Genomic DNA, 25,534 nt, shown 5'->3' with positions numbered 1-25,534 from the left:
TAACATTGTGTGAAACAGCCTTTGTAATTACAGGCAGGCACTGAAGAGCTCAGTTCTTGAAAACCTTTCCCACCCCAGGGCTCCTTGCATGTGACTTACTTGTTGTGCAGCCAAATAATGGCAGGCTTTGGGTTTCCTTCTGCCCTGCAGGTGAAATAAACTGTGTTTCCTAAGAGCACATCGACGTCGTGGGGTTCTGAGGTTATTCGAGGCCTCTCTGAAAAACACCATTTGAACACAACCCAGTCCAAAGCAGCACAAAACCACCTGCAGCCAAATTGGGGTATGGTGGGGCACAAAATTCCCATYCTGTAACTCCCATCCTGAAATATTCCATCAAACAGGCACCAGCAGAGCCCCAGGCACARCAGCATCTGCTCAGARCCAGCCCAAAACTTCTCACTAAGAYRTGCAAATGTCTTGAAGGAATAGCATCATTCACCTGAGCTCACTAAAAGCCCTGGGGAATTGGARTTGCTGTTCCCATTCTCAGTATTTTGGGCAGTGGATCAGCTCCCASAGCCCTGACTGGACAGTGGTACCTTAAAGAGCTGGTCCCAGTCTACCCCCAATAAGCAAAGAAGTCAGTGGCATCCTCACTTGGCTGTTTTTTCTGCAGCTCCACCTGAACACACAGCCAGCTCCCTGCAAACCTCAGCACTTCCCTCCCAACAGGATTTCATTCCTTCTGTCCCTAACGCATCATCTGACCCATATCAGCCAAACCTTTCACTGTGAGCCTCACTTTGAGATGTTCTCAAGCACTAAACAAGTCAAACATTGAAAGGATGTGCTAAAATAGGGAGGAAATCATGGACAAGCCCTGGAGTGCTTGATCTTGATTCAGTGAAAAGCTTGCCCATTTCACTATCTGCAAGCTCACCAGAAATCCAGTAAAGCCAGCTGGATTATTCCTAAAATTGAGACCTCTCACCTCCTCCAGTGGAAGGCYGGTGTCCTCAATCTTTAGACAAAAAGGTCAGAAAAAATGCCCAAAGGCAAAGGCAGCGCAGCCCAAACCCAGCGCAGCCCCACAGCACAAAACAGGGACCCAGGGCAGATTTGTCCCTCTGGTTCACAGCTGCTCAAAGGCACGGGTTMATGGCAGCAGCAGCTTTCAGACAGACTCAGATATCAGCCACCTGCACGGGCACAGCTCTGCACTGAACTCTCTGTCATTTGTCTTCCCAGCTGGCACGCCACCAGAGTGAGAGCCAAACACCAGCAAAATCTTCCCACCAGGTGCTCTGGCTAATTTGACAGACATCCCACTGTGTGCCCATGCCTAAACCAGAACAAATTTGCTCTAACAGCTGCACTGTGGCACTGGGAGAGCATTGGGGACAGCTTGTTGTGTGGCACAGCTATTCCATGTGTCCCCAGCTGCTTTCCCTGGGCYCTTCCTATTCCCCCTCCCTCGAGGTCACAGACCCGTTTGTGCCAACTCAACTCTTTGCATGGCTGTGCCCTAAATTAATCTGTGAAATGGTCATGTTTTTTATACAAAAACAAGCTGAATTCAATGCAGAGCTCTTGAAAATCCAGCTGAGCTCACACATTTGGCTCACAGCAGGCCCAGGCACAGCTGGACTGGCATTTCCAGGAGGGATGCTAACAGCCAGCCCATGTGAGGGGGAATTTCTCAAACTGACTCTACCAGCAGTGAAGTTCCCAAGAACACTTGTGCCAACCTCCACTTAAAAATCAGAGTTTTGTCTTACCTCCACTTAAAAAAAATCAGAGTTTTGCCTTTTTCTGTGTGAAATAATTAATTTTAGGGCTTTTCAGAATAAAACCCAATTTAAAATTCTAAAYTTAAAGAACAACAGCCTAACAAATGCCATCAGTCACACCGCAGTCAAACAAAGCATTCAGCTACATATCTAYTAATKYTYTTCCWCAGGTTTCCAGKGGTTTCCAGCTCTCCCAGTGTTCCCTTTCTGTTCAGTCCAATGTGGGATATTTCCTCTGGTTCTTGGTTTAGCCACTGTTGCAGCAGATTCTTTACCAGCCCTGCTCTATCCAAAAACCAAGACAACCAGCCAAAATAGAGCTGTCTCCAACACCTCTGGGAATGCTGCAACCCCACTGGGATTTTCCCATTTCTGCAGCGAAGGAGGGAGATATCATCATGCCAGCAGAGGGAAGAGGAAGGGAAAGGGGTGGAGTGAACAATTCCCAGAGCAAAGCCCAGCCCCAGGGAATGAGGGTGACCTGTGGAGGGGTTTGGSCTCGCTCACCACAGTTGAACTCCTGGGCAGTCAGGGTGACGATGGAGCGGCCGTGCAGCTCTCGAGGAGCCTCGCAGGTGGCAGCGGTCTGGATGCTGCCCTGCTCCGCGTATTTCTGCAGCAGCTCCGCCAGCCACAGCAGGTCACAGTCACAGAACAGCGAGTTGGAGTCCAGCCGCCTGCAAACAGCCAGGGAAAAGGCAGCTCAGTGCCCAAACTCCTGCCCTGGCTCCTTCTCCAGGGCACAGGAGAGGAGCAGTCCTCCAGTGTCGCTGCTGGCCAAACAGCGACAAAAAAGAATAGATACAAACACACAAAAAGTGGGTGAAAAAAACAGAGAGAAAGAAGGACTTTATTGTGGGACAAATCTCTTTTATCCACTTTAGCAACCAGAGTATACATTTGTGTCAAGCATACATCGGTCAAGAGACAGCTGTTTAATTAGTAATCAGAACATAATTGGTGAGTTTGCAAAAGCTACAGTATTAGTAATGTTTATAATTTCCAGCCACCTGCGTTATCAATTCTACATTCCAATATGCTTTTCTCAAGGATGCAGCATTCCTCCTCCAYGTAGGCTGTTAACACTCCYTTTCTTTTCCCAGGCCTCAGTCATACACAATAATTGGCTGAGTTTCAGAATCAGGGCTTGTGGGGCCCCTTTCCCCCACACTCCAGAGTGAAGGGTCACTTGGGTGGTTTTCCCTGCATTTCATCATATCCCTAATAAAAATCKGAGATATCTCATTGACACGATGGTTAACTAGGATGCTTAACCGAGTAGAAGGATTTAATTGTAAAACCAACATTACCATACTCTATTCCAGTTTCAAACAGAAATTTTCCAGTTAAACTAGGTTAATAATTTAAACACTGAAACTTTGGGGTTTACTCTGGGATGGAGATTTCAAGCTTTGCAGAATTCTATAAGAACGTCCTCCGTTACAGCTTTTCTCTTTTAGCTCCAAGCAAACCTCCCCCTTGATTTATGTGTGGATGGGATCTGTCCCTTTCTGTAACCGGCTGTGAGGGTTTGCAGCATTTCTGCACAACTGGAGGAACTTTTATTGCTGCAACACAAGCCTGAACCACAGCAAGTGGAGCTCCAGTGACCTCCCAGTGCCCCCAGGCTCTTCCCTGTGCTGACCTCATTCCTACGAGCAGTGCTATCCATGAGGATAAATAAGGACAGCAGAGGGATTAGTTTGTGCCACTTTCCCCACTGACAGTTTTACAGCCGATGGGTCTGGGCCATCAAAAAAAAAAAAAAAAAAAAAAAGGAATAAAAGTCTAACACTTTCAGGGTCACATATTTGAGAATGTGAGGTTTCACACAGGGCCATGACCAAGCGTTTTATAGACACCCCAGCTTTTTCTCTGGCACCTACAGACAGCATTTCACCAGATATTCCCTGTTAAAGAGATGTGAAACATTTTACCTGCTTGCAGAAATCACTGAGGGCTGCAGTCAGAAATACATTATTTTATTGCACTTGAAAATCATGGCAAAACACCAAAATTCTTTACCATTTGCAATCTTTTTTCCTCCCCCAACACATCATAGAGCTTATTTCCAGAGATCATAAAACCAAAGGAAAGCTCTGGACATTTAAGCAAGAAAGAAGTCAGCTTAAGAGACAGACTGGTTATGTGGGAATAGCACACTGGGGAATTCCTGCATGGAAAGAGAATCATGCACCTTGGCACCCCTCTGACTAATTTCAATCTAGAAAACAAGCCTTTTCTTTTATGACCATGATTTTTCTTTCCATGTTAGATACTGATCTGCAGACATGCTCTAGGTCATATCTTTGACCTGGACTTTCTACATTTTTTAAGGATGTTTTATGGGCTCAAACCGTTGTGAAGACTTTCCAGGAACGTTCATTCCTGTGGCATTATTAAGTTGTAAGCTGATTATAATTAGACACAAGCATAAAGAAACTTCTAACTGGTTAAATAAGCTTTCAGGTCCAATCCAAACTGTTTTATAAACTTTGCAGTGGCTTTAGAAGTGCAACAACTAAGAGCTTTGCCAACCAGCCACATTCTTCCTCGGGTCCTGCCCATCTGATTGAAGATAAACAAGTCCTCTTTGCAGGCAATGTTTTTTACTTACAGCCGTTTGAGGGATTCCAGTTGAGAGAATGTCCCTGGATGAATCCTGGAAATCTTGTTGTTGTGCAAGAATCTGCAGTGGGAGAAGCCATGCCAAAACATTATTCAGTATTTGTGATTAACACCCCAGGTCACAACTCTGTTTAAATGCAAAGGTTGCCCATCAAAACGGAGCTCAGTTTTTGAATTTCTGTGTTTTTTTTCCATGAGCTGGAGGGATTTCATCCCTTGGTGGGTGTGATGTAATCTACCAGAGCTGAGAGCGGGCGTGGGCTGGAAACGGTGACTCAGGATGTGATGGAACAGGTTTAAACTGGACCCTTTGAGTTTCCCTGCAACGGGAGGAGAAAGGGCACAAAATCCCCTCAGACTGGACCCACCCTCTATTTTCTGGGCCTGGGGCAGCTTCAGTTCAGAAGGCACCTTTTCCTTTCCACGTGGAGATGATGTGATGATTTCACAAGGGCAGCCACTGGAGTCAGACAACTCCTGCCTTAGACTCTGTGTGGTTTTTAACCCAAATCCATGAGCAAATCTAATTCAGACAACAGTTGCCTAAGCTGGTCTTAACTCTGAACAAAACTGAGGCAAATTCTCACTTCCAGAATCTTGGCATATAGATAAGTCTTCCCAAGTCTTAGGGAAAAGCCCTGATCGAACTAAAATTCATCGGTGGGCACCAAGGAGGGATGATTAACTCCCCATTCCCCTAATGATGGGGGAATTTAGTTATGCTGGTTACATCTAAAGCTCATAAGGGACCATTGATAAAAGACATGAAGCCATTTGAGTGGGTTGTAGAACAGGAGGGAACACAAAACAGCACMGCTCGAGTGCAAATGTCTTCACACACACGTGTGCACCAGAGTTCAGCCTGATTGCCCAGCTTGGATGCTGACAAATCTTCCTTTAAAATTTAAATCCAGAATTTTTGTTGGATCCAATACAGTGACTGAGATCAGCCRTGCACTGATCCAGGTCTGAATTTTCCTAAGGGTGTGGGATCCCACAGTTTTTATTTCCTTGGCATGTGTGGGTATAAGGCACATTTCCACGCAGCATAGAAAAGTCTGCTGGTTTCTCTGTGAAGGGGGAACCACACATGGATTGTTGTCCTGGTGGTTCCATTACTGCTAGGAGCAATCCTGGGGAGCTGGAGACTCCATTTCCTTACTGCTTTCAAGAAGGATGAGTGTTTTTCTTGTTAGACTTTCTTCTGACTTTATCCCTTTTCCACCCCCTTTTTTTGCTTACTCTGCCCAGCAGTGACTAATGTTGCTGACCTTATGCTCAGAGTAAAATTTCWCTTGGCTTGACCAGCTGTAGGACTTTCTGCAAATTTACTCCTATTTAGATGGAAACCTGAACATCACATAAAATGGGAAATTCCCTTCACATCCCCAGTCACCCTCCTACTTGGCAATTATGTAAAATTTCTTTCTTTAAAGAAGTTTCTTTTTGCATTTTGAAGATTCCACTCCATGCTACCAAAACTGCTACACAAAGAAAAGGGTTTTCCCCCTTTTCCTCACCCTCTTAGTCCCAAGAAATATCCCATCTTTACTCACAGCCTTTCAAGTTTAGGCAGGTCACTGAAAGTCTCCAGCTCCAGACTTTCCAGGTTGTTGAAGTGCAGGTACCTGTGTCACAGAAATCACACAGAAATCACACAGATTGCAAATTAAAATACAAATCTGGCTGTTCCCTATCCTGTCAATTATTTAGTCTCTCTAAAGAAACCCAAACACAGCCAGAAAAAGGGCAAGATTTGCTGATTTGCTCTTCCCTGAAGACCATTAACAGGAGGAAATGACTGTACATGAAGCAGCAGCTGCTGCCATCCAAGCATGGCACAGGAATTTTCCCTTTCAATACATCCTTGGGTTATCAGGGAGGGAAAAACAGCCTTATGACAATGCACTTGTTCCCATCCTAGGAACTACAACAATTCTGAGTGGATTACGAGTTTGCTGAGTATTAATTTGTAGAAAAAGTCCCTGAACAACCCCATAAACTTTGAAATAGGTCCTCACTGAAGGTGGAGACATCCAAAGGTCTTTCCAGCCTGCATTTGTCTGTTATTCCACCAGGAGCTGTGACATCCACCAGCAAATCTGATACATTCCTAACCTTTAGATGGATTTTGTACAGCCCCAAAGCTGCCTAAACTCTTCCCCTTTATTTTGCACAGGCATAAATTTCACAGCAGACACAGATGAAACACAGATCTACAAATACTCATTCTGCTATTGTAGCTGACTGCATGGAGAAATAATTGCCTGAGCCTCCACATGGCTGTTTGATTKGTAATGGAAGGATTCATGATAAATGGTCTGGTATCAGAGCACAAACTGGGAGATGGTGACTCAGATTCTGCACCAGAGGGTCACAGTGGGGAACAGAGGGATGTGCTCTAATCAGTCTCAGATGTCTGCTGAGATTGCTTTGGACCTTGAGGAAAGCATCTGATCCTGTCCATCAACGGGGTTATACTTTTTCTTGAAAAKCTGGCTCGTAGGGGACAGGAAAATGGGGTAGGATTTGAGCAAAGCTAATTCTTTTGGAGCTAAGCCTGCCTGGGATTGAAAACAGATGGGACTTTCAGCGGGGTTGTTTGTTGGTTTTGTGGGGTTTGTTGGTTTTTTGKTTTTTTTCTTTTAYTCRTGACATCAAGTCTGGARCGCTCATTGCTAAAATATCCCTGTGGGCAGCACCAGCTCTCTAAGCTCAGCCTAGAGCCAGTTTCAGCTTCCTAAATTTTCTCCCAGGCATCCTTGCTGAGCTGGCTGATGAAAAAYCACACTGTGCACAGGGTTGGTGGCACACCTATTGCTAGGACTGCCTGAAACTTCCAATTGTGCTCTTTCCTCTGGTGCTGCCAACTGAAGAACAAACTGGATTCTCTTCCTTTTACAGTAAAATCYTCACATTCCAGCCCTATAAATGCTGCATCTGGGAACAATTCATTAATTAGAACGGTTTCGCCTTTGGTTCCTGTTCTCCAGTGAAGCAAATAATTCTGATATTTTGATTATTTAGGATGAAATTGTTCCCTGTGAGGGTGTCCTGGCTYAGGTTGCCCAGAGGAGCTGTGGCTGCCCYATCCCTGGAAGTGTCCAAGGCCAGGCTGGGCAGGGCATGGAGCAAWCTGGGATTGTGGAAGGGGTGGAAATGAAATGAGCTCTAAGRTCCCTTCCAACCCAAACCATTCCATGTTTCCATKATTCAAATATCCAAGCTCACACTCTCCCCAGCAGTCCCAAGCATGAAAAACCCAATCCCAGTTTAGAAAGACACTTCAGGAGAGTCAGATCTCAGTCTGCCCATCTCACCTTGAACACAGGGCACTAAGAGTCAATAAATAAAACTTCTTTGAATGAACAGCACAACTTTGCCATGCACAGAAGGAGGAGAAAAAAGGATTGTTGGAGTATCACTGGGATGGACTCCAGCTGCCAGGGAAGCACACGAGGCTCCCCTCACCCCAGAATCATCAGAGAGTGCCACACAGCTTGAGGGAAGGTCATTACTTTGTTTGGATCCACCATCTTCCCCCTTGCAATTTCCAGATGCTTTACAGCATGGGACCACCACCATTTTATTGGTGAGGAAGAGAGAGAAACCGCAAGCAGCACCCTCAGTTCAAGCAAAGGACCACATCTGACCCACAGCAGACACAAATCCAGCAGAGCACTGCCCTCTCCCTGCTTCAAACTCTCATCCCCTCCCATCATCACATCCTTGGAATTCAGAAGCACAGCTGGGCTTTTCCTCTGCTCCAGAGGTTTAGGGGCAGGAGAAAACACATGGAAYATCAGCAGGAAGAGACCTCAGTGCTAACTAACCCAAAGCAGCACTCAGAGCAGCTGTTTTCAAATGAACCCAGGGTAGTCTGGCAAATCTGGATGATAAAACAGCAGAAGCTTCATCCTACCCCTCGCTAAGCCCTGATGCTCTCCAAACCCCAGGAACACAGCACACAAACAAGGCTCATCTGTACTTACAGCTGTTCCAGGGAGCGYAGCCCACGGAAGGCATGTTGCTGGATGCTCTGAATTTCATTTTTATAAAGGTAGCTTTCAAGAGGAGAGAAAGGGAAGAGTGTTAGGTCAAGTGATCAGCAGCTGTGTTCTAAAAAGTCACAGGAAACAGCAGCAACCCTCAACCCGAAGCAGAACTTGCTGCCTGGATTTCAGGGCAGTGTTGTATACCTCTGACACCAACTTTAACATCCAGAAACTCCAAACACAGAAAACACCTCCTTGACTGGCACACAGTAAAAGGGGGTTGTTAGATTTTAAAGAGGTTAATAAATTACTGAGCTACCAACTCACAGGTATTTCAGGTTCTCCAGATCTTCAAAGGATCTTCTCACGATTTGTTTTATCTGGTTATTGTTCAGSAGCCTGTTCAAATCAAGGAAGAAAGAGACAGCTGATGAACTCTGCACGTGTGAGGTTTGTGGCATTTCTGCTCGATGTCCACTGGAAAATCCTGAGCCCAGGTGCCACAGAATTTAAGATTTAAAGGGGTTAGCAAGCCACAGTTTGGGCTCTCACACCAGCCAATTCAGTGAGGTTTCTCACCCAGAGGTGCCAAGTACCTTCAATATTACAATGCTCAAACTCTTTTCCTTACCTTTTGCCACAGTTTTCACCCCAAAGTTACAATTTTGTCCAGGAAAGGGATGAGGGGAAGGGACACAGGCAGACGTAAGTGTAGGGGAGGGAGATATTAAATCATTGCTGTCACTCTTGTACAACCACAATGGGTTTTGGAGGAGCCTGGTGGTGTTCCATAAGTGAGCAGAGGTGTGAAGAGCCAGTTTTTTAAAAAAAAACACTTCTCAGTGGAGCTATAGAAGCCATAAAATGGTAATGGCTTTGTTTTTAATCACTTTGTAACCGATACCTGCAAATCAGAAAGAAATAAATTCAACTTTGACTCCTGAGGCTCCTCAGAGATGGCCTCTTTCGATCCAGGGAGCCTCGTGCCAGATTTTAACACAAAACCTCTGGACCACATGGCACTGGAAATCCACATCTGGCTTTCCATGCRGTTGCCATGACTGTGCCTGCAAATGCTGGCCGGTGCCAGTGGCCAGAACAGCCCAGCCCTGCTGTGTGCAGAGTGTAACCACACAGCCCAGCCCTGCAKAACACTCCTGCAGCCCCTGCCAAGCCCAACACTGAGAAAACACAATAAATCACTTATAAATAGCTCTGTAATACACAAAGTTCAGCCATTCATTGTTACTGCCAGCCGTGCTCCTGCGGGTCTCTCGCTGCGGTCACCCACTGATGTTCAGATCTGGCAAAGCTCAGAGCTGGTGCAGCTTTAGGGCTGAACAGCCCAGAGCAAGGATTTCACCAGCCACACTAATTTTTAAAATTCCTAAATGGAGTTGTGGGCAGAGAGGAGCGTTGTGACCGCAAAGATTTCTGTTCCTGGTGTTGTAGGAAAAACTGAAATTCCCTCTGCAAGCAGCCAGGCCTTACAATGTTGCACTGGATTTGCATTTTACAAGTTGATTTTTGCCATAGCTCTGCTCCTCTGCCCTCCTTTCACCAGGCAGCAGGTGAGAAGACAGTTCAGCACTTTCCCAGCAGTAAAACTTAATCTTCTGCCCCACTTTTCTGGAGGAAAAAAGAGCAACCAGCCTCTGGCATTACAAACCAAGATCACTTCCTGGGGAAAAACAGTTTGTGCAGGTAAAGGATGGAGAGAAAAGATAGAGAGATGGGTAGAAATGGTAAAAAGCATGTGGGAAAATTAGATAAAATCAAACACCTCAGGGATGACAGAAAAGATCAAAGATGTCAGAAGCACACGTGTGATGGCAGCTTCACAAGTTCTCTCCAGGCACCTGAGTCACACCAGCTTTCCACCAGCTTGTTCTCAGGTGGAGAATCGCATTGAGAGTAAAAAAAAAAAAAAAAAAGTGAGAAACACAAGAGCAAGCAGCTTTGGAAGTCAGATAAGACAGGTTTGAGAAAAACCTGATTATCCTCAATTTGACTGTCCTCCCTGACACCGTGGATGTGGCTGCCACTGCCGGCCTGCACAGGGCCAGGGTTGGGGACAGGCAGCCTGAAGAGGATAAGRCAGAGCATTTCTGGAAAGTTCTGCACAGCTGGAGGTGATGGCTCTGCACACAGAGCTGGGGTCAAACCACCCGAGCTCACTCRTAAGGACACAAAATGATGTCAAAGCCTTGGAACACACGATCGTGCTTTGACAGCCAGCTATGCTGAGTGCAAATACAGCCCCTGAACCCCAAGGTTTATGTGATGACTGAACACCCAAGGGCTGGAAATAACTGCCTGAGAGCAGTGTGGGAGAGGACTTTTGTCTGTTTACCTGCAGGACAAAGACAACACAGCCCCAGCCGTGCTTCCCTATCAGCTTTCATCTCTGGCCACAGCAGGACCAAGGCAGCTCCTTCTCTGTTATCTGATCCTTGGCCCCACTTGTGAGCACACCATGGGCTCACAGACCAGTGCCAGCACTGTTGTCATGCCCAGGGATGTGAGAACCTGTCACACGAATGGCACTGCCCATTTGCCTCCCTGGGGACAGGGGACAGTGACACACCGACAGCCTGAGCAGCCCCACACAGCACCACAGTCTGGAGCCCTTCCCTGATTGTCATCTTTAACRAGAGGAGTTCAGACCAGGACTGATCTCCAGCGGGGTTTCAAATTGCATTATGTTGTCTGGCTGTGTTTTGGGGCTATTTGAAAGCATTATCCCCGTCTGTTTTGTTGTCTTGGCTATTTTGCACAGTTCAAGGGAGTGTAATCACTGACCCAGCCAAATGAGATGAATCCTGGAAGTTCAGATGGCAAGCAGCACATCTGAAGGCCATTTCAGATGGCAAGCACCACATACAGGGCTCTTATCTCATCGTCTGATACTTAAAAATTTGTTCATTGCCTGATTTAAGAATAAAAAAGTGCATGGAAGGAGCCATCTCTGCTTCCTGTCYCAGGATTCCCCATTGTAATGGAAGGATAAATCCTGGAAAACATTTGAAAATGAGATAACTGATGAAGTCCATAATAGTCCACGCGATCCAAAATGTTGCTTTCAGAGAAATCCGTGGACAAGGCAGCACATCTGGCTCCTAGAAACACTCTGGATGGCTCCTACACAGCTGTCTGCTCCTTGACTCCTGTGCAGTTCACCCAGGCAGAGAAGTGAGCAAAATCCTGCCATGGTTTGGCTATCAGTCCCAGCTGCCATCCACAGCAAAAATGCCCAAATTCCTGCTAACCATAGAGGGCTGAAAGCTGAGAGCCCAGATCTGCTGGGAATAAATACTCTGGCAGAGAGAGGCTGCAAAGATCATTATCATTATCTGGCACAAACCCCGTAGCAAAACAGGCTAAATTAAAAGTATCAGGAGCACGTTTCCTAGCAAAGAGGATGGGGCATTCCTCTTCATGCCAGATGGTGAATTGGATTCCAAGTGAGTAGGAGAACTCAACCACACAGATTTGAACTCTCCTGGAACATTTGAGATATACAAGYACCATGAGATCTGGCCCAGATTCACCAAGAGAACATTTTATATATGGTTTCCTTTAGGTTTTAYGTCCCTCTCCCTTCTCCTTCCCCACCCTCCCTCCAGGTTGCCAGGCACAGGCTTAAGTTGCATTAAATGAGTGGTTTTGTGTTTTTAARAATGTATTAAATGATGTGACAGTACAGAATTCAGGCTCAAACCATGTTCTCTTTCCTCTTTTCATTTGACAAACCACATGCTACAGTCATTGTGACATAACAGCTATTTTTTTTCCTCGTGCCATTAATAGAATTCAYCACACAGTGTATTCAGAGGGGGAGAAAAAGCGAGTTTTGTGTTCAACCACACATTCCCCCTTGCTGACAGAATGATCTGGAATAGCCATTTCCCATATTTAAGGGAGGAACTTCTATTCTGACATCCAAGMAGGCTCTGACATCCCCTCCTTGCTGGCAGGAACACGCTCTGACAGGAGTTACTAGAGGGTAAAAGACAGAAACTCCACRTTACTGCTTTCTTCACCCTGAGACTCTTCACCAGCAGCATCTAMAGCAGAGCTGCAGGGCTCACAGAAATGCTTTTCCTCTCACCTAAGCAGCAGGAGAAATCTGATGTGAGCAGTGGMAGGGCCAAGGGCCAGGCAGAGGCACAGGCAATGTGGTGCCCACAGAGTCACTGCTCTCCAGGGTGCTCTTATACCAGAAAAAAACAAAATACACACTGGGGGTGCTCAACTTTGGGCTCTGGGTTGGACATTTCTACAGATGGTGCTGGACAGACCCAAGGAGCACCAACCCTTTGGCTGTGGTTTGAAAATAGAGCAATGAACCAACTGGGCTGACAGGGCAGTGCTGATTCCTGTGGGAACATGAAAGGAGCAGCCAGGCAGGGCTGTCATCATCCAGCCCCACCCAAAAATGACCTAAAGGAGCAAAAACTGGAAAGCAGCACGGCTTACAGTGTTTGCTCTCTCTCCCACAGCCCAGCACCTGCTCTGAGCTAATGTTGGCTTCAACCATGCAGCAAGTGATGGCAAACTCCAGCAAAACAGCTGTCCTGGAGCTGGGGGAAATGTGGATGGCATACAAGAGGGGGTTTTGCCTCACTCTTCCTGCTACTCTATTTTTTTTTTTTTTTTGTACTAAGGGTACATATAAAGAGTTTAAAAATACACAGCACCATCTGCACAGAAACTGAGCAGAGCCAATAGGAAGGGATGAGGAAATCTTACAGAAYTCCCAAGATGTTTAGCTTTGTCCARCTGCTGCCAGGAAGCTCCAGTGGTGCAGGATTTGGGATAACTGCTCATTATCCATGGTGCTGTACCAGCAGGAATCAAACAATGACCGTATCTCCTTCCCAAACAGGGCTCCTGTTTTTAATGCTGAAGTAGTGCTCTGTGATTTATCAAATCTTCCACACCAGAGGAAAGCAGAGGGAAGCCAGGGGAGGGTTTGAGCTGTTGAACAGCCCCACTGGACATGCACACAGGCTCCTCTCCCAGCCCACCTCCCTGCATCCAGCACGGGCTGTAAAGGTTTCCTTTTCAGGGTGGTTTATAAACTGTCAAACTTGGATATAGTACAGCCACCCTGCCCTCAAGGAGATGGAGAACAGAAGCTTCACCAGAATCTGCTGCTCTTCCTCTGCCGTTGTTGGGAAAAGCTCTTTAAAAAACATTTATTTGCATTCGGAAGATTTATGTGAATTCAATGGCAGAAAGCTGCAAGCTCAGAACTCTTCATGTGGAACCTGAGCTGCTCTGTCCTCCAAACCTCTCACTTCAAATTTTCTGGACAAATTTTCACAGGAAGTCTCTCAGGGATTTAAAAGGATTTTTTCTCCTTATCACTTGAAAATCTATATAAGTCCTCAGGCAAAAATCCCCATCTAAGAAACACCAGCAAATTCTTCAGCTCTTGTCAGTTTTGATGTGGGAATTGGACAAACAGAAGTTCCTGGTGAGAAATTGGCTTCAGGACTGTGAGGTCCAGTTTTCTGTCAGTCAGTTATCAAGCTCCTCAGCCAGGGGAGTTACCTACTACGAGTGTGAGAATAACTGAGTGCTCCAGTTTGCTGCCCAGACTGGGAAATAAACCTAAACCTGTGAAGTACAACCTAAGTGGAAAGGTTTCCTTGACAAAGCAGGTTGATTTTCAGAATTCAAATATAAAAATGCAGTATTTTGTTAGACCAGTATTCCATCTAGTGCAGTATTCCAGCTCTGACAGTGGCCACAGGACATTATTGAAGGAAAGCAGGAATGTCTGCCCACCACCTGTGAAAAYACATTGTTCCTCCTGGCCTGGCACCCCAAAAAATGAGAGCAGGGGTGCCAGGGGTGCATTCATGACCATTCCCTCCAGGAATGCTGYCCTTGAGGTGCCTGTCCAGGAGGGTGTGGAGACAGAAAGGGAAAAGAACTGGAGAAATTCATGGAGCACAAATAGGTGTTATAATCAGACAGACCTCAGTCAGGCTGTGTCTACATCTACACAGAGTGGAGGAATCAGAAAGACAGCAGCAAAAGCCCTGCCCAGGTCACAGAGCTGCCCAGTGCGAGGTGTTGCAGGGCAGGAGTTGGGATCCCTCACAGATCCCGGCAGGTTGGGTGGAGCATCCCTCCAGTGAAGCCCTGCCAGCATCCTCATCTCCCCAGGGCTGGGCTGAAACGCTCCTGGTGGTCCCGGGAGCTGCTGCCAGACATCTGCCTGCATCACACAGAGCTGACATCATCTGGAACCCTTTGTTTCCTCGCTCAGGAGAGCTCCARGGGTGGAAGAGCAGGGCTGGAGATCAAGAGGCCTCAGCAGARCTTTGTGATAAGGCAAAACCCTGCGGACTTGGACTCTATTATCTTTTTAGATATTTTTTTCTCTTTTATCACTGTATCTGGCCCTATCACAAAYGACAGAAATCCATCCAAAGCATCCTTTCTTCCCTATTATTTTTGGCAACTAAGTACCACATGGTGCTGTTTGAGTGCTCTGGGTTAACAGCATCAGTGGCAATACAATTTTTGACCAGCACACTTGATGACCACCTCTCCTGGGCTACAGCCATGGTCCATTAGAGCATCCTGCAGTCCTGCAGTGACCATCCAGTCCCCCACACACACTGGAATAATATTTGGCAGATTTTGATTTTTCAAAGATAACTATTGTTATCTATGAACTATTGAACTATTGTATTTGAACTATTGAACTGTTGAATAAAGTCCTGCTGTAATCCCACTTTTCCTAGAAATATTTAGAGTTAACTGAATGCCTTACCACCCAGGTTTGCCTTCCTTCAGCTCTGCCACCTTCACAGGATCAGGGACTTCAGACCACTCAAGGCCAGACAGAAAAAAATCAACCTGAATTCTTTGTTACCATTTGGGATTATGAATGCATGAACATCTGTCAGGTTCCCAAAGGAGCTGGTCGGCCTCACTGAGAATCCCGGCTTGGACCTGGAAATCCTRTAGCTGTTAGCACCATGTCACAGCTCCAATAATTAGATCTGAGTCTCAACAGCMCAACTACATCCAGCACAGTGCTTCTGGTTCTGATTTGGGAGCTGGTGYGTTTTCAGCTCCTTGGCTACGGGGTGCAGATGCACTCAGATCTGTCTCCAGACCCTCAGCCCTGCAGCAGCCAGAAGGAGCAGAGATTTCCTTGGAGAGGGAAGTTGGTTAGGGGAGCAGTGTGTACAGTGATGTGAGAGTGGGATACAAGGCTGGAGGGGCTCCTTTCTACCCCCATTCCTACCTGGAATAGGGCAGGGGTAGGCACCTTTTTTAGAGCAAGGCATAGGGACAAGATGGCATTTGAAGGATGCTCAGTCAAACCCACGTAGAGTAACTGGTGTGCTTCATGCATTCAAGGAGACCATGGAAAGGAAGATTTTAAACCACCCCTCTGTCTTGATCCCATGGGGAGAACTTCTTTCATGTGCTCCTCTAAGGCCCTACCCACTCAWAGATCCTCAATCAGTGCCAGAGTTCACCATATTTTGTTTTTAAACAGAGAGGTTAAGTGTGAAAAAATGTGAAAGTTATTAAATGGCACATTTAATTAAAGAAAGGTAAGAAACATGATCCAGGGTGGTACAGAGGAGCTTTTAAAGCTTTCGCTGGATATGCACAACTTGACTGAAATAACTRAAAGCCCGAGGCCAGCTTTAAGCCATTTTAGGGGACAGTACTAACAAAAAATAATAAATGGATATCCTCAGAATGCAACTTACAGTGTGTTGAGGTTCTTCAGTCTTCTGAAGGCTCCAGGCTGTATCTCCTTGATGTGGTTGAAGCGTAAATCTCTAAAAGCAGAGGATATAAACGAACCATTAGGCCAGGAAGGGGAGTGAAGAAGGAGTGGGGGCAATGGTTGGGGTCTGCAAAGTCAGCCAGCAGCTGGGACAAGCCCTCATTGAGATAAAATTACTCTAATTACATAGAAAACTAGACACTGAAAGTACTCCCATGATCCTTGCCAGGAGCATCAGAAAAAGTCTGCAGCAAAACACCCCAACTTCACGTGCAACTACTCTTGCATCTCATCCTGATCTGTAGAGGAACACACATCATCACATGGACCCGTATTTTACCTCCCTACTAAAATGATCTTTGCCCTAAAATGGTTAAATCTGCTCAAATAACCTCATATAAYAAGCATTTCCCATTCTGCTCTGCAATGCTCCAAGACTTACAACAGCTTATCACTGCCYGCGTTTCAAATTTGTGCCAACTTCAATTACAATTACTGGAGCCCAGGGGATTCTGGCAAATTTCAAGGGCTGCCCATGGAACTGTATCAGCTTGGAAGCCGAAAACATAGGGTTTGGATTGCTAATGGGATAATAAAATAAGAGCTAAGTGGTTTAACCTGGTTAACCAGGGAGAAACACTCCTATAGGGAACGTGCATTGGTTTGGCACCTTGCRTGGTCCAGTGTGTTACAACAAATCACAAAAGGCTGACAAATGGGGATTGCTGCAACTTTCTGTCCAAAGCACACAATGAAGGTGATTTTTTTTTTCTCCAGTTCTGCTTGATCCATCACATTTAGAGCTATTTTTCMGTTTAAGGAAGCCTTTTAAGGGCATTTGCTTTAAGAGGAAAAAAGCACAGGTTGCCCATTCTGGTGGTAAAGTCACACTTGGAGGCAGAGTTTAAAACAAGGATTCTACAAATAGCTACAATTTCAACACTTCTTTGTAGACAGGCATCAACAAGAATGGTGATGTTGATAAAATTCAGATTAGAAAGAGGTGCAGTCATTGCAGATAACCCCAAAGTGGCAGTGAGGATTCAAGGGGGCCTGAAGGAAGGAAGAGGCTGCACAATGAATTAAAATGATTTTATTTTCAGGTCATAGAATGGTTTGGGTTRGAAAGAACCTTAAAGCTCATCTCATTCCATCCCCCTTCTACTACCCCAGGTTGCTCCAAGCCCTATTCAACCTGGCCTTGAACATTTCAGGGATGAGGCAGCCACAGCCTCTCTGGGCAGCCTGTGTTASAGCCTCACCACCCTCTAAGTAAAAAATTTCTTCCTRCTGTCTAATCTAAACCTGACTTCTTTRAATTTAAAAYCATTGTCCCAAGAKGTAATGTTTCTTTAGCTTAGCAGTTTGCAAAACATAGTTATTTTATGTTAAAAAATTCATAATGCATTTTTTTTTTACTTTTTAGGGAGAAAATGCAAGGCAGATTTACTCAAATTACAATATTAARTGGAATATTAAATCTATGCCTTGTTATCCCTTTGTTATCACTGGATGGCACGGAACACGGAACACGAGTTGGTTTTTCTGTTGTAGTTTTTYTTCTCTTTAACTTTTCCACTTTGACCAAAGGATTCAAAAGTCTAATACAGAAAAAAATCTTTCTCCTCCCTTAGTGGCAAACATTACACAGACAAGATTTAGAGGGCAGAAAGAAACACARCTTCACAATATTTCAAAACCCCAAGGTTTCTAATTGTAATTCACCTGCTCTGTTTGTCCACTGGAAACTGCAGCCCCAAAATCACCCTTTGGAATTGCAGTTYTTAACAGAAACTTCACCTCTGATATTTTCAGGTGTGTTTGGCTTAAGTTGCATTGTTTCAAATGTGCATTTCTTGTCCTTCTCCTCAGAGGGAGTTCTGTATCCTCCTTCCCTGACAATTTGAGGGTATCTTCACAGACTTTTCAATGCAATGGCTGYCACCATAAAGCCAAACACAATTAAAAATTGGCGACAGTGACGGCACCACGTGCTGCCTGCTCTCCGTGGCCTCATAAAAAGGTGAGGAAATGCAAAGTTGATTTACAGCCTGCAGTGCACAGACACCAGCTCTGCCTGCCCCAGGGGGTTGTAAAGGGTTCTGTAATTAGTGCAGGCAGCTGGCTGCAGGTAATAGGGAACATTACAAATACATGGCAGGAACACACAGGGGTCAGGGCTGGAGCTGGTGATGCTCATGGAAGGCAGCAGGGAGTAGCCAGTGAAGTGTAAAATCCCACTTGGGGTCACAGGCTGCAGGTGGGGGGAAAAAAACTGAGTATTTTAATGAGCAAAGACAACTGCAACCCCTCAGAGGCAGCATTCACACAGGGRCACTGGGCTGCCACAGCAAACACAGCCAAAGGCAGAGCTCAGGGGGCAGAAAACGCCTCTGCAAACACAAGGGAAAATAAACCACAGCACAAAAACAACTCCCTGGAAATGGTGCTGTGGAATTTGCACCCAGCTTTGAGCCCCCAAAGCAGGTCTGACCTGCTCGGTGAGGCTTTGTTCACCTGGAGAGCAGCAAAGCAGAGCTGGGAGGCAGAGCCTGGCAGGAGTGACCCCGTGTCACCCACAGGGCTGTCCCTTCCTTGGCTGCAGCACCTCTCTGTGCTCTGAGGATGGAGATGCCTCCTGACAGTTCCCAYTGATGAGGGAGCAGTGTGGAGCTGGGGTCATGCAGGAACTTTTAGAGCCATAAAACAGAATTCCAGACTGGTTTGGGCTGGGAGGGACCTTAAAATTCATCTTCTGCTATCCCAGGTTGCTCCAAGTCCTGTCCAACCTGGCCTTGGACACTTCCAGGGATGGGGCAGCCCCAACATCTCTGGGTAACCTGTTCTTTTTAACCTACATACCCCCAAGGAGTGTGTAATAAAACTTAGCTCATTATTTTAATGAAATATTTTCATTTTTCCTCTGTTTTCTGCTCCAGGTAAGACCTTTAGATGATTCCCCGGATCCCAGCTCTCTTTCAATCCTTGGGAAAGTTCTTTTTGGTTTGGTCKCCATCACAAAGGCAAGAGTTTTCCCCACAGATAAAAATGGAACTGAAACAGTGCATCTCTTCTCTGAGCACTTCATTTCAAGAAATGATGTGAAATAACTGGAGAGAATCCAGAGGAAAGCAATGGGAATGATCTGAAGTGTAGAGAACATGACAATGAAAAGAACTGAAATGGTTTATTTAGCAATAGATAAAATAACTATGTCAGGAAATTGCTACAAATAGAAAGGGCAAATAGTCACTGACTGAAACTGCAGATTCAGGGTTTTTTCAAATATCTCAATTAGTAAAGCTCATAAAACACCCAGTGGACTGCAGGTGAGACAGGCACACGTGGTTTAGGTAGGTGGATCCTGCCCTGGAGGCAAAGGATGGACCAGGATATTCTGCTCCCTGAATTCCAGACATCATTAAAATCACTAATGTGGAGTTGCCTGCTCAGCAAAGGAAGTCCCTGGGCATGCAGAGGAACCTAAATATTCCCCTTTACCWCATAAAAACCCCAAAACTTTGCCTCACCCGCAGTGTTTTCACTCCAGACCTTGCAGGGAAGGGCTGCTCTGGGAATTCCCTGGCTCCGTGTGTTTCATTGGGAACATTCCCTGCAGACTTTGTCTCCTCACACACCGAAACGCCTGTTCCTCCCTGTTCCCAGGGCACTCGTTCTGCAAATTTACGTTTTCTTTTCAGGAACAAATGTGCTTTTTATGGGACCCACCGCGGAGCCTCTCCCGGGGCAGCCGCTCCCAGCTGTGCTGGGCTCCCTCCCTYCCTCCTTTCTGCTTCTTTCCACCTGGGAATTCAAAAAAACGGGGGAAAAAATAATCCTTTGTGATTTAACTCTGCCCCGTGATTTCAAGGATGGCGGTTTGGGGTTACAAATGATCTTCCCACAAGGAGCAGCTGCTGCCAAAGGATCCCGGATCATTTTTTGCATTTTTACCAGGAGTGGAGGGCTGGGACAGCAGCATCACCCAGCACGGATCGCTCTGGACAGCACCACATGGACCAGCTCAGCTGAAAATATCACCAAACCCTCGAGCCCAAGCMCCACAGCTCTGAAAATTATCTGGAATACGTGGATAATCCACTATTTCCTATAGAAAGAAGTCACCTTTTCTGAATTTGCGAACTACTGACCCCATTGCAGAGGTTACAAAGAATGCCAGAATTTGCTAATGGATGGGGAAATGGGTCTTGACAGAAGGACTCTCGAATCTGTCTGAGCCTCCCAGCTGCTATCAGAACAATCATTCCTTCGAGCACTGTGTTAAATAATTWTCAGTGATTAGCATATAAAGCAATCAATGGCTTTTACAAGAAACTTCCACTTGTGTTTAATCTATTTAGGCTTTCACAGACTCATGTATCACTATGTTAACTAAGCAGATAATCAGCTACAAGAGGCATTTGACTGCAGTTCCATGGAAAGGACTGGGTTTGTTTCACTGAGGAATTCTTTGTGYTCCCAACGCTGTGCACAGCAGTGATGCTGATGGTTCTGCCCAGAACTGGTTGGAAAGTGGCAGCCACACAATCATTCCCACCAATGACACAGAGAGTAAAGGTGCTTTTACAGACACAAGATGTTGAAGTTCCCTCCAGTATTTTCGGAGGAAAAGACAGTATGAAAGACATTCTAAACATATCCTAAGAATACCCTATAAGTCAAGTTTCCCCTGTACAAGAAGAGCCAGGACATTTATCAGAAAGATGCTTGTTCCTCACAGTTATCTGCACAACATCAGAGTCAGCTCTGCAGGTTCCCCAGTCGTGCCAAACCACCCCAGTCCTGGCAGGAAGGGAAAGCTGCCTTGCTGAGATGGAAATGAAGTATTCCAGACTCACTGTCATCAGCTCCCCAGCTCAGGAATGTCCCTCTCCCACACGAGTCCCCAAATGGCTTTAATAAATGACAGCCTTCATCCTGGAATCCCTACATGGGCAGCTGAGCTCTSCCATCCCTGCGAGACAGATGAGGAGACCACAGGGAGGCTCAGGCCTGGGGATTTTCCAAATCCTTATTATTATGGCTATTTTGGTGTTTATCAACTTAAGACAGCTAGATTTGACTRTTCAAAGAGTGAAGAGGAAGGAAAATATGGTGAGCATGGAAATATAAAGAAATGAAATTGTGGGATCRTGGCTGAAACTGTGGAGAGTGAGCAGCTGCGGGGAGCCCCACTCTGCAGAACAGGCTGTGGTTCCCTGCTGCACTGCCACACCACTCATTCTGAAGTTTTAGGAACACTAGATTTTAATTAAGACATTGCCACAGGCATTCYTGAACCCAGCTTTTTTGAGATTTCAGCTCCCACAAACAGGAGTCAATTTTTGAAAGGGCTCTCTCTGCGTCAGCTGGGGCCAGAGCTTGCCCACAGCCCAGCAGCCAGTGTGTACCAGGCTGGTTTGATCCCACTTTTTCTGTCCATGTATTCTGGTGGGAATGCTGTCTGAAAGGCAGTGCCAGGGCAGGAGGGAACTGCTGGTGCCTCATTCCTGGTGGAATCATTTCAAATGCCACGTGGCATCCCCTTAGCTATTTCCAGGAAGGGCAGGAACAAGGAATACCTCCAAAACATAGTTTTGGTTCTGAACACACACTCAGGCAGGAAGRTTACATAAAAAGATGATGAATTCCTCAAGGTTAGGTAATTTGAGCTATTATTTATTTGTAGTGGGATGAAGATTAGGGTCTGATCCTACCCAGACCAGCTGGGTCTGTTCTTGGGCATTCATGGCAGCAAGGACAGGACTCTTAATCTAATGAATAATTCCTGTGCACCATCTATCCAAGATACTGCCCACATCAAAGGAAGCCAAATTTCTCTCCTCCTGAAGTGTGATCTGACCCTGATTCAGAGACAGTAAAAAACTTTAATATTGAGTAACTTAAGCGTCAGTCTTTCACTTTTTTAAGAGCATGATCATTTAAGTTTTTGCCCAGAATACACACACGTTCTTTCACCAAAAATCCTGACTTCTCCTTAAAGAGCACAGGAAAAAGTCCTGGTATCCCTACAGGGAGAAGGATGTGGTGAGGGCAACAAAAATACAAATACTCAAGTGGGAACCAGATGCTGAAGCACTGGGAAGTTCAGTGAAGGCAGGATTTCAAAYCATTTAAGGTTATCACAAGATTTAGGATGCTTCCATCAAAAGATGCTGGAATGTTCCTAGAAGGAAAATGTGTTTGAAATACCTTCCRTCCTCATTTTCCTCCTGATGAAGGAACTTCTATAAATAGAACACAAAATTCTTGGTCACCTCTAAAAGGTTTAATAAGGATTAAATCCTGCATTGAAAGAAGTCACGAAGAGATTCTACCTGGCACATGCAGAATGTGTGGGTGTGCATTTAATGGCTGCATATAAGATTATCACACACAGAGGAAATGAGTAATCCCTTCTTCAACCCAAAACACACGACAGAGACCACAAGGGGAGCAGCATTTCCAAGAACTCATTTGCTCAGTAAACCTTTCCCCCAAGAAATGTATAAAATTCCTTCTCAAAACTGTGCTCGTTAGTAGAAGGRGAGAGCTACACCCTGTCCTGCTCCAGCCTTCCTCCTGTGGAAGGAAGAGAGGAACTGAGCAGGCACCAAAAGCAGCACAACGATGAAGGGAAACAAAACTCGTCAAGCTGGCCGTGCTCACACTGCCCAATTAGCAACCAGGTCTGTGAACAACTGGGTCACCTCCAGTTCATGGCAGCGATGTGTTCAGATCCCCGATCCTGCCCTGTGCCCTCAGCTATGTTTCTCCAGCAGTACTCATTCATTATGTGCCCYGCATAATGCAGAAAGAAGAATAACCCATGGATAATTGGATTGCAATCCATTAGCTGCCAGCCAGAGGGGAACTTCTTTCCATGGATTTCTTCTACTCATGCCCACACGTTTCGAAGTTTATTGTTTTAAATGTCACTCTGCAGAACAAATGGCTGTGAAGGTTAGAGACCTATTGAAATTTCAGAGTGTATGTTCCACAGCTGCTCCCTTCCTTGGGCTGCTGCCTGAAAGAATTGCCTGAATCCCAGCGGTAACCAGCAGATCACATCTGGATAATCGTGTTCCAACTGAACAGACAATAGCCAAAATACGTTTGCAGTTCTACACCATGAATTTTTATGGCTTCTCTGTACATGTGTAGTCTTTCCTGCCATCCTATGCTCTGCTCGGGACAAAGCGAGCAGACCCCATTACCAAAGATAAATAGTTTACTGCTAAAAACAGACATTGGGCCAGATCCTCAGCTGTACCCAGCTGGGATTGGGAAGGGAGGAGGGAAATGGCGACCCAAGAGGAGCCAGTAACAGCTCATCAATCCTGGAACTGGTTCCATGCCAATCCCAGCATCGCTGGGAGAAGGCGATGGGCGGCTCCGAGTGCCGCCAGCTGGCTGCAGCCCCAGGGGCCATCTGCCAAYGGTGAAGCACTGCCTGTGCCAGCTAGGAGACTTCCCTGCTCTTCCAGGATTCTTAGAGAGGGTGGCATGGAGTCWCMAAGGTCAGAAAGTCCCAAACTCCCAACTTCAAAGCAAACTCCATCTGGAAACTGCAGCTGTTCTTCAAGGGACTGAGCTGGAGCCTGGGATCRCTGTTYGGAGCTGCAGTCACAGACTCAGTCCTGTTCACGCCAAAGATTAAGTGTGGAAAATATCCCAATCCCACATTTTCTGCTCAGAATAATTCTGTGACCAAGACTATTCTTGCTATAACTCCCAACGTTCAGTCTGACACAAGGGTTCTCCCAGGAGAAACACTAACATGCCAAAAAACTGGAGGAGTCAGGGCTTGGTTAAGAAGCATTCCTTGATCTTCCACAACTCAAAAGAAATTTGATTATTCAAATGCTATTTGTAAGCTACAATGGGATGCTGGCTGGGAAATGTATTTGTCTACATTAGATCTTCAAGATAGCAGAAAGTCAGGATTTTTCCTTGCCACACAAAGGCCCATGATCTGCCAACAGAGAGCACTCACCAGGCTCATTTGTCTTTTAGGTCTATGAGGATCTCGATCACCAATATGTGGTTTGCTTAAAATTATGCAGAGAGTAGTCAAAGAGTGTAAAATGGATAAATCACTTTAAAAAGTACTGGTCTGTGAAGAGTCATCTTCCTTTGCAATATCACATTTTTTATATCTCACACCTATACTATTTCTTTAATGTTTTAAAACCCAGTTTCCCATTCAAGGTTGTGCAGAGAATGAAGTGTGCTGCTGCCAGAGGGAGCTCGGAAACACACCATTCCAGAGCTGGAAAAGAGTTGGTGACACAGTAAACTTCCCTCCCCCTGCACTCAAAGGAACTCTGGCAGAAACACACTCAGGCTCCATTGTGACAGCAAACGTTGCCTCATTTCAAACAGGGAACAGGAATTAAGCTTCAATGATCTCAGAAATACCTCAGTTCAGCCAATGGAACAAACCTTTTCCTCAATAAAATCTGTTCAAACAAGGAGAAACAAGTTACTTTGCTAAAATCCGTGTCAGGGTATTTTAAATATTTTAATATTTCAAGATGCAGGGGAATAAGGTGGAGGAAAAGGCTGGTGACGACGTGAAGAGTCAGATGCTGCAAGATGCTGTAAGAGCACATCACCACTGCCTAGTGAGCAAATATTGAGCAGTGACACTGAAAATAACCACTCCAACAGTGAGAAAGCTTTGGCAGCTGTAGCAAGTGTGGATATTATCCTGTGGGCCACTAATGCAAGAACCTCGGTGGTCTCCATCCACCAAAGCAGACCTGGATGGCAACAATCCAWCACCAGCATCCTGCCCACACCACGTTCCTCAGGCTGCCAGCACAGAAAGTGCAGCAGCAATATCAGTGAGATGTTTATGGGACAAATGCTGGTATGGATGTGCTAGCTGAGATTAAATTGAGTTTGKTACAAGCACAGGGAAAAGCTGCTCCAACTCATGTTGGAAAAGTTTTGCAACTGGCAGCAGTTTAAGGAAGATGAGTATGAAGATTAATTTTTGACGATTCTTTCCAACTCTTACAAAGAAAGTTTTCCAAGAGAAGGGATCAGATAAGAGYAGCACGAACAGAAGGATTTTGTCACATGCCACTGTAACTTAAAGCCATCTTCAAATATAGGATTAGTTTAGAATCACAGGGCAGTGATTCTTCTGCACCAATCAATAAGAGCTCTTTAGGAGCCTCCAAGCATTACAGGTCCATTTCCTCCACCTTTCCTGTTTGAATGGACCCAGCCACCAGCTCCCTCACCTTCTTATTTCTCAAGGAATCTGTGAGTTACCACAATTGTTGCTTTCCAAATAAGCCTAAAGTTCAGGTTAAACAGTTCAAATAGAAAGTGGAAAAACAGTACTTAAAAATCTAGTACTGAAATGGTGTTGTATATATTAGGGAAGTGTTTGT

The 25,534-nt window shown here is 45.6% G+C and overlaps 1 protein-coding gene across 2 annotated transcripts in view; it reads right to left on the bottom strand.

The window, feature by feature from the left end:
• The window catches only part of LOC130573586 (peroxidasin homolog), a 43,427-nt gene that overhangs the window by 16,866 nt on the left and 1,027 nt on the right, over positions 1 to 25,534 (bottom strand). For both annotated transcript variants that reach the window (XM_057366099.1, XM_057366100.1), the window contains 7 exons: positions 16,108 to 16,179; positions 8,684 to 8,755; positions 8,354 to 8,425; positions 5,918 to 5,989; positions 4,351 to 4,422; positions 2,241 to 2,410; positions 100 to 217 (listed from right to left, as the gene is read on the bottom strand). In XM_057366099.1, the coding sequence (XP_057222082.1) occupies positions 100 to 217; positions 2,241 to 2,410; positions 4,351 to 4,422; positions 5,918 to 5,989; positions 8,354 to 8,425; positions 8,684 to 8,755; positions 16,108 to 16,179 (648 nt within the window). The remainder of the gene's footprint in view (positions 1 to 99; positions 218 to 2,240; positions 2,411 to 4,350; positions 4,423 to 5,917; positions 5,990 to 8,353; positions 8,426 to 8,683; positions 8,756 to 16,107; positions 16,180 to 25,534) is intronic.

This window comes from Malurus melanocephalus, unplaced genomic scaffold, assembly GCF_030028575.1.
Source record: "Malurus melanocephalus ecotype Western Australia unplaced genomic scaffold, MMel_1.1 scaffold_59, whole genome shotgun sequence".
NCBI lineage: Eukaryota > Metazoa > Chordata > Aves > Passeriformes > Maluridae > Malurus > Malurus melanocephalus.
This window is presented reverse-complemented; position numbering and strand designations above follow the sequence as displayed.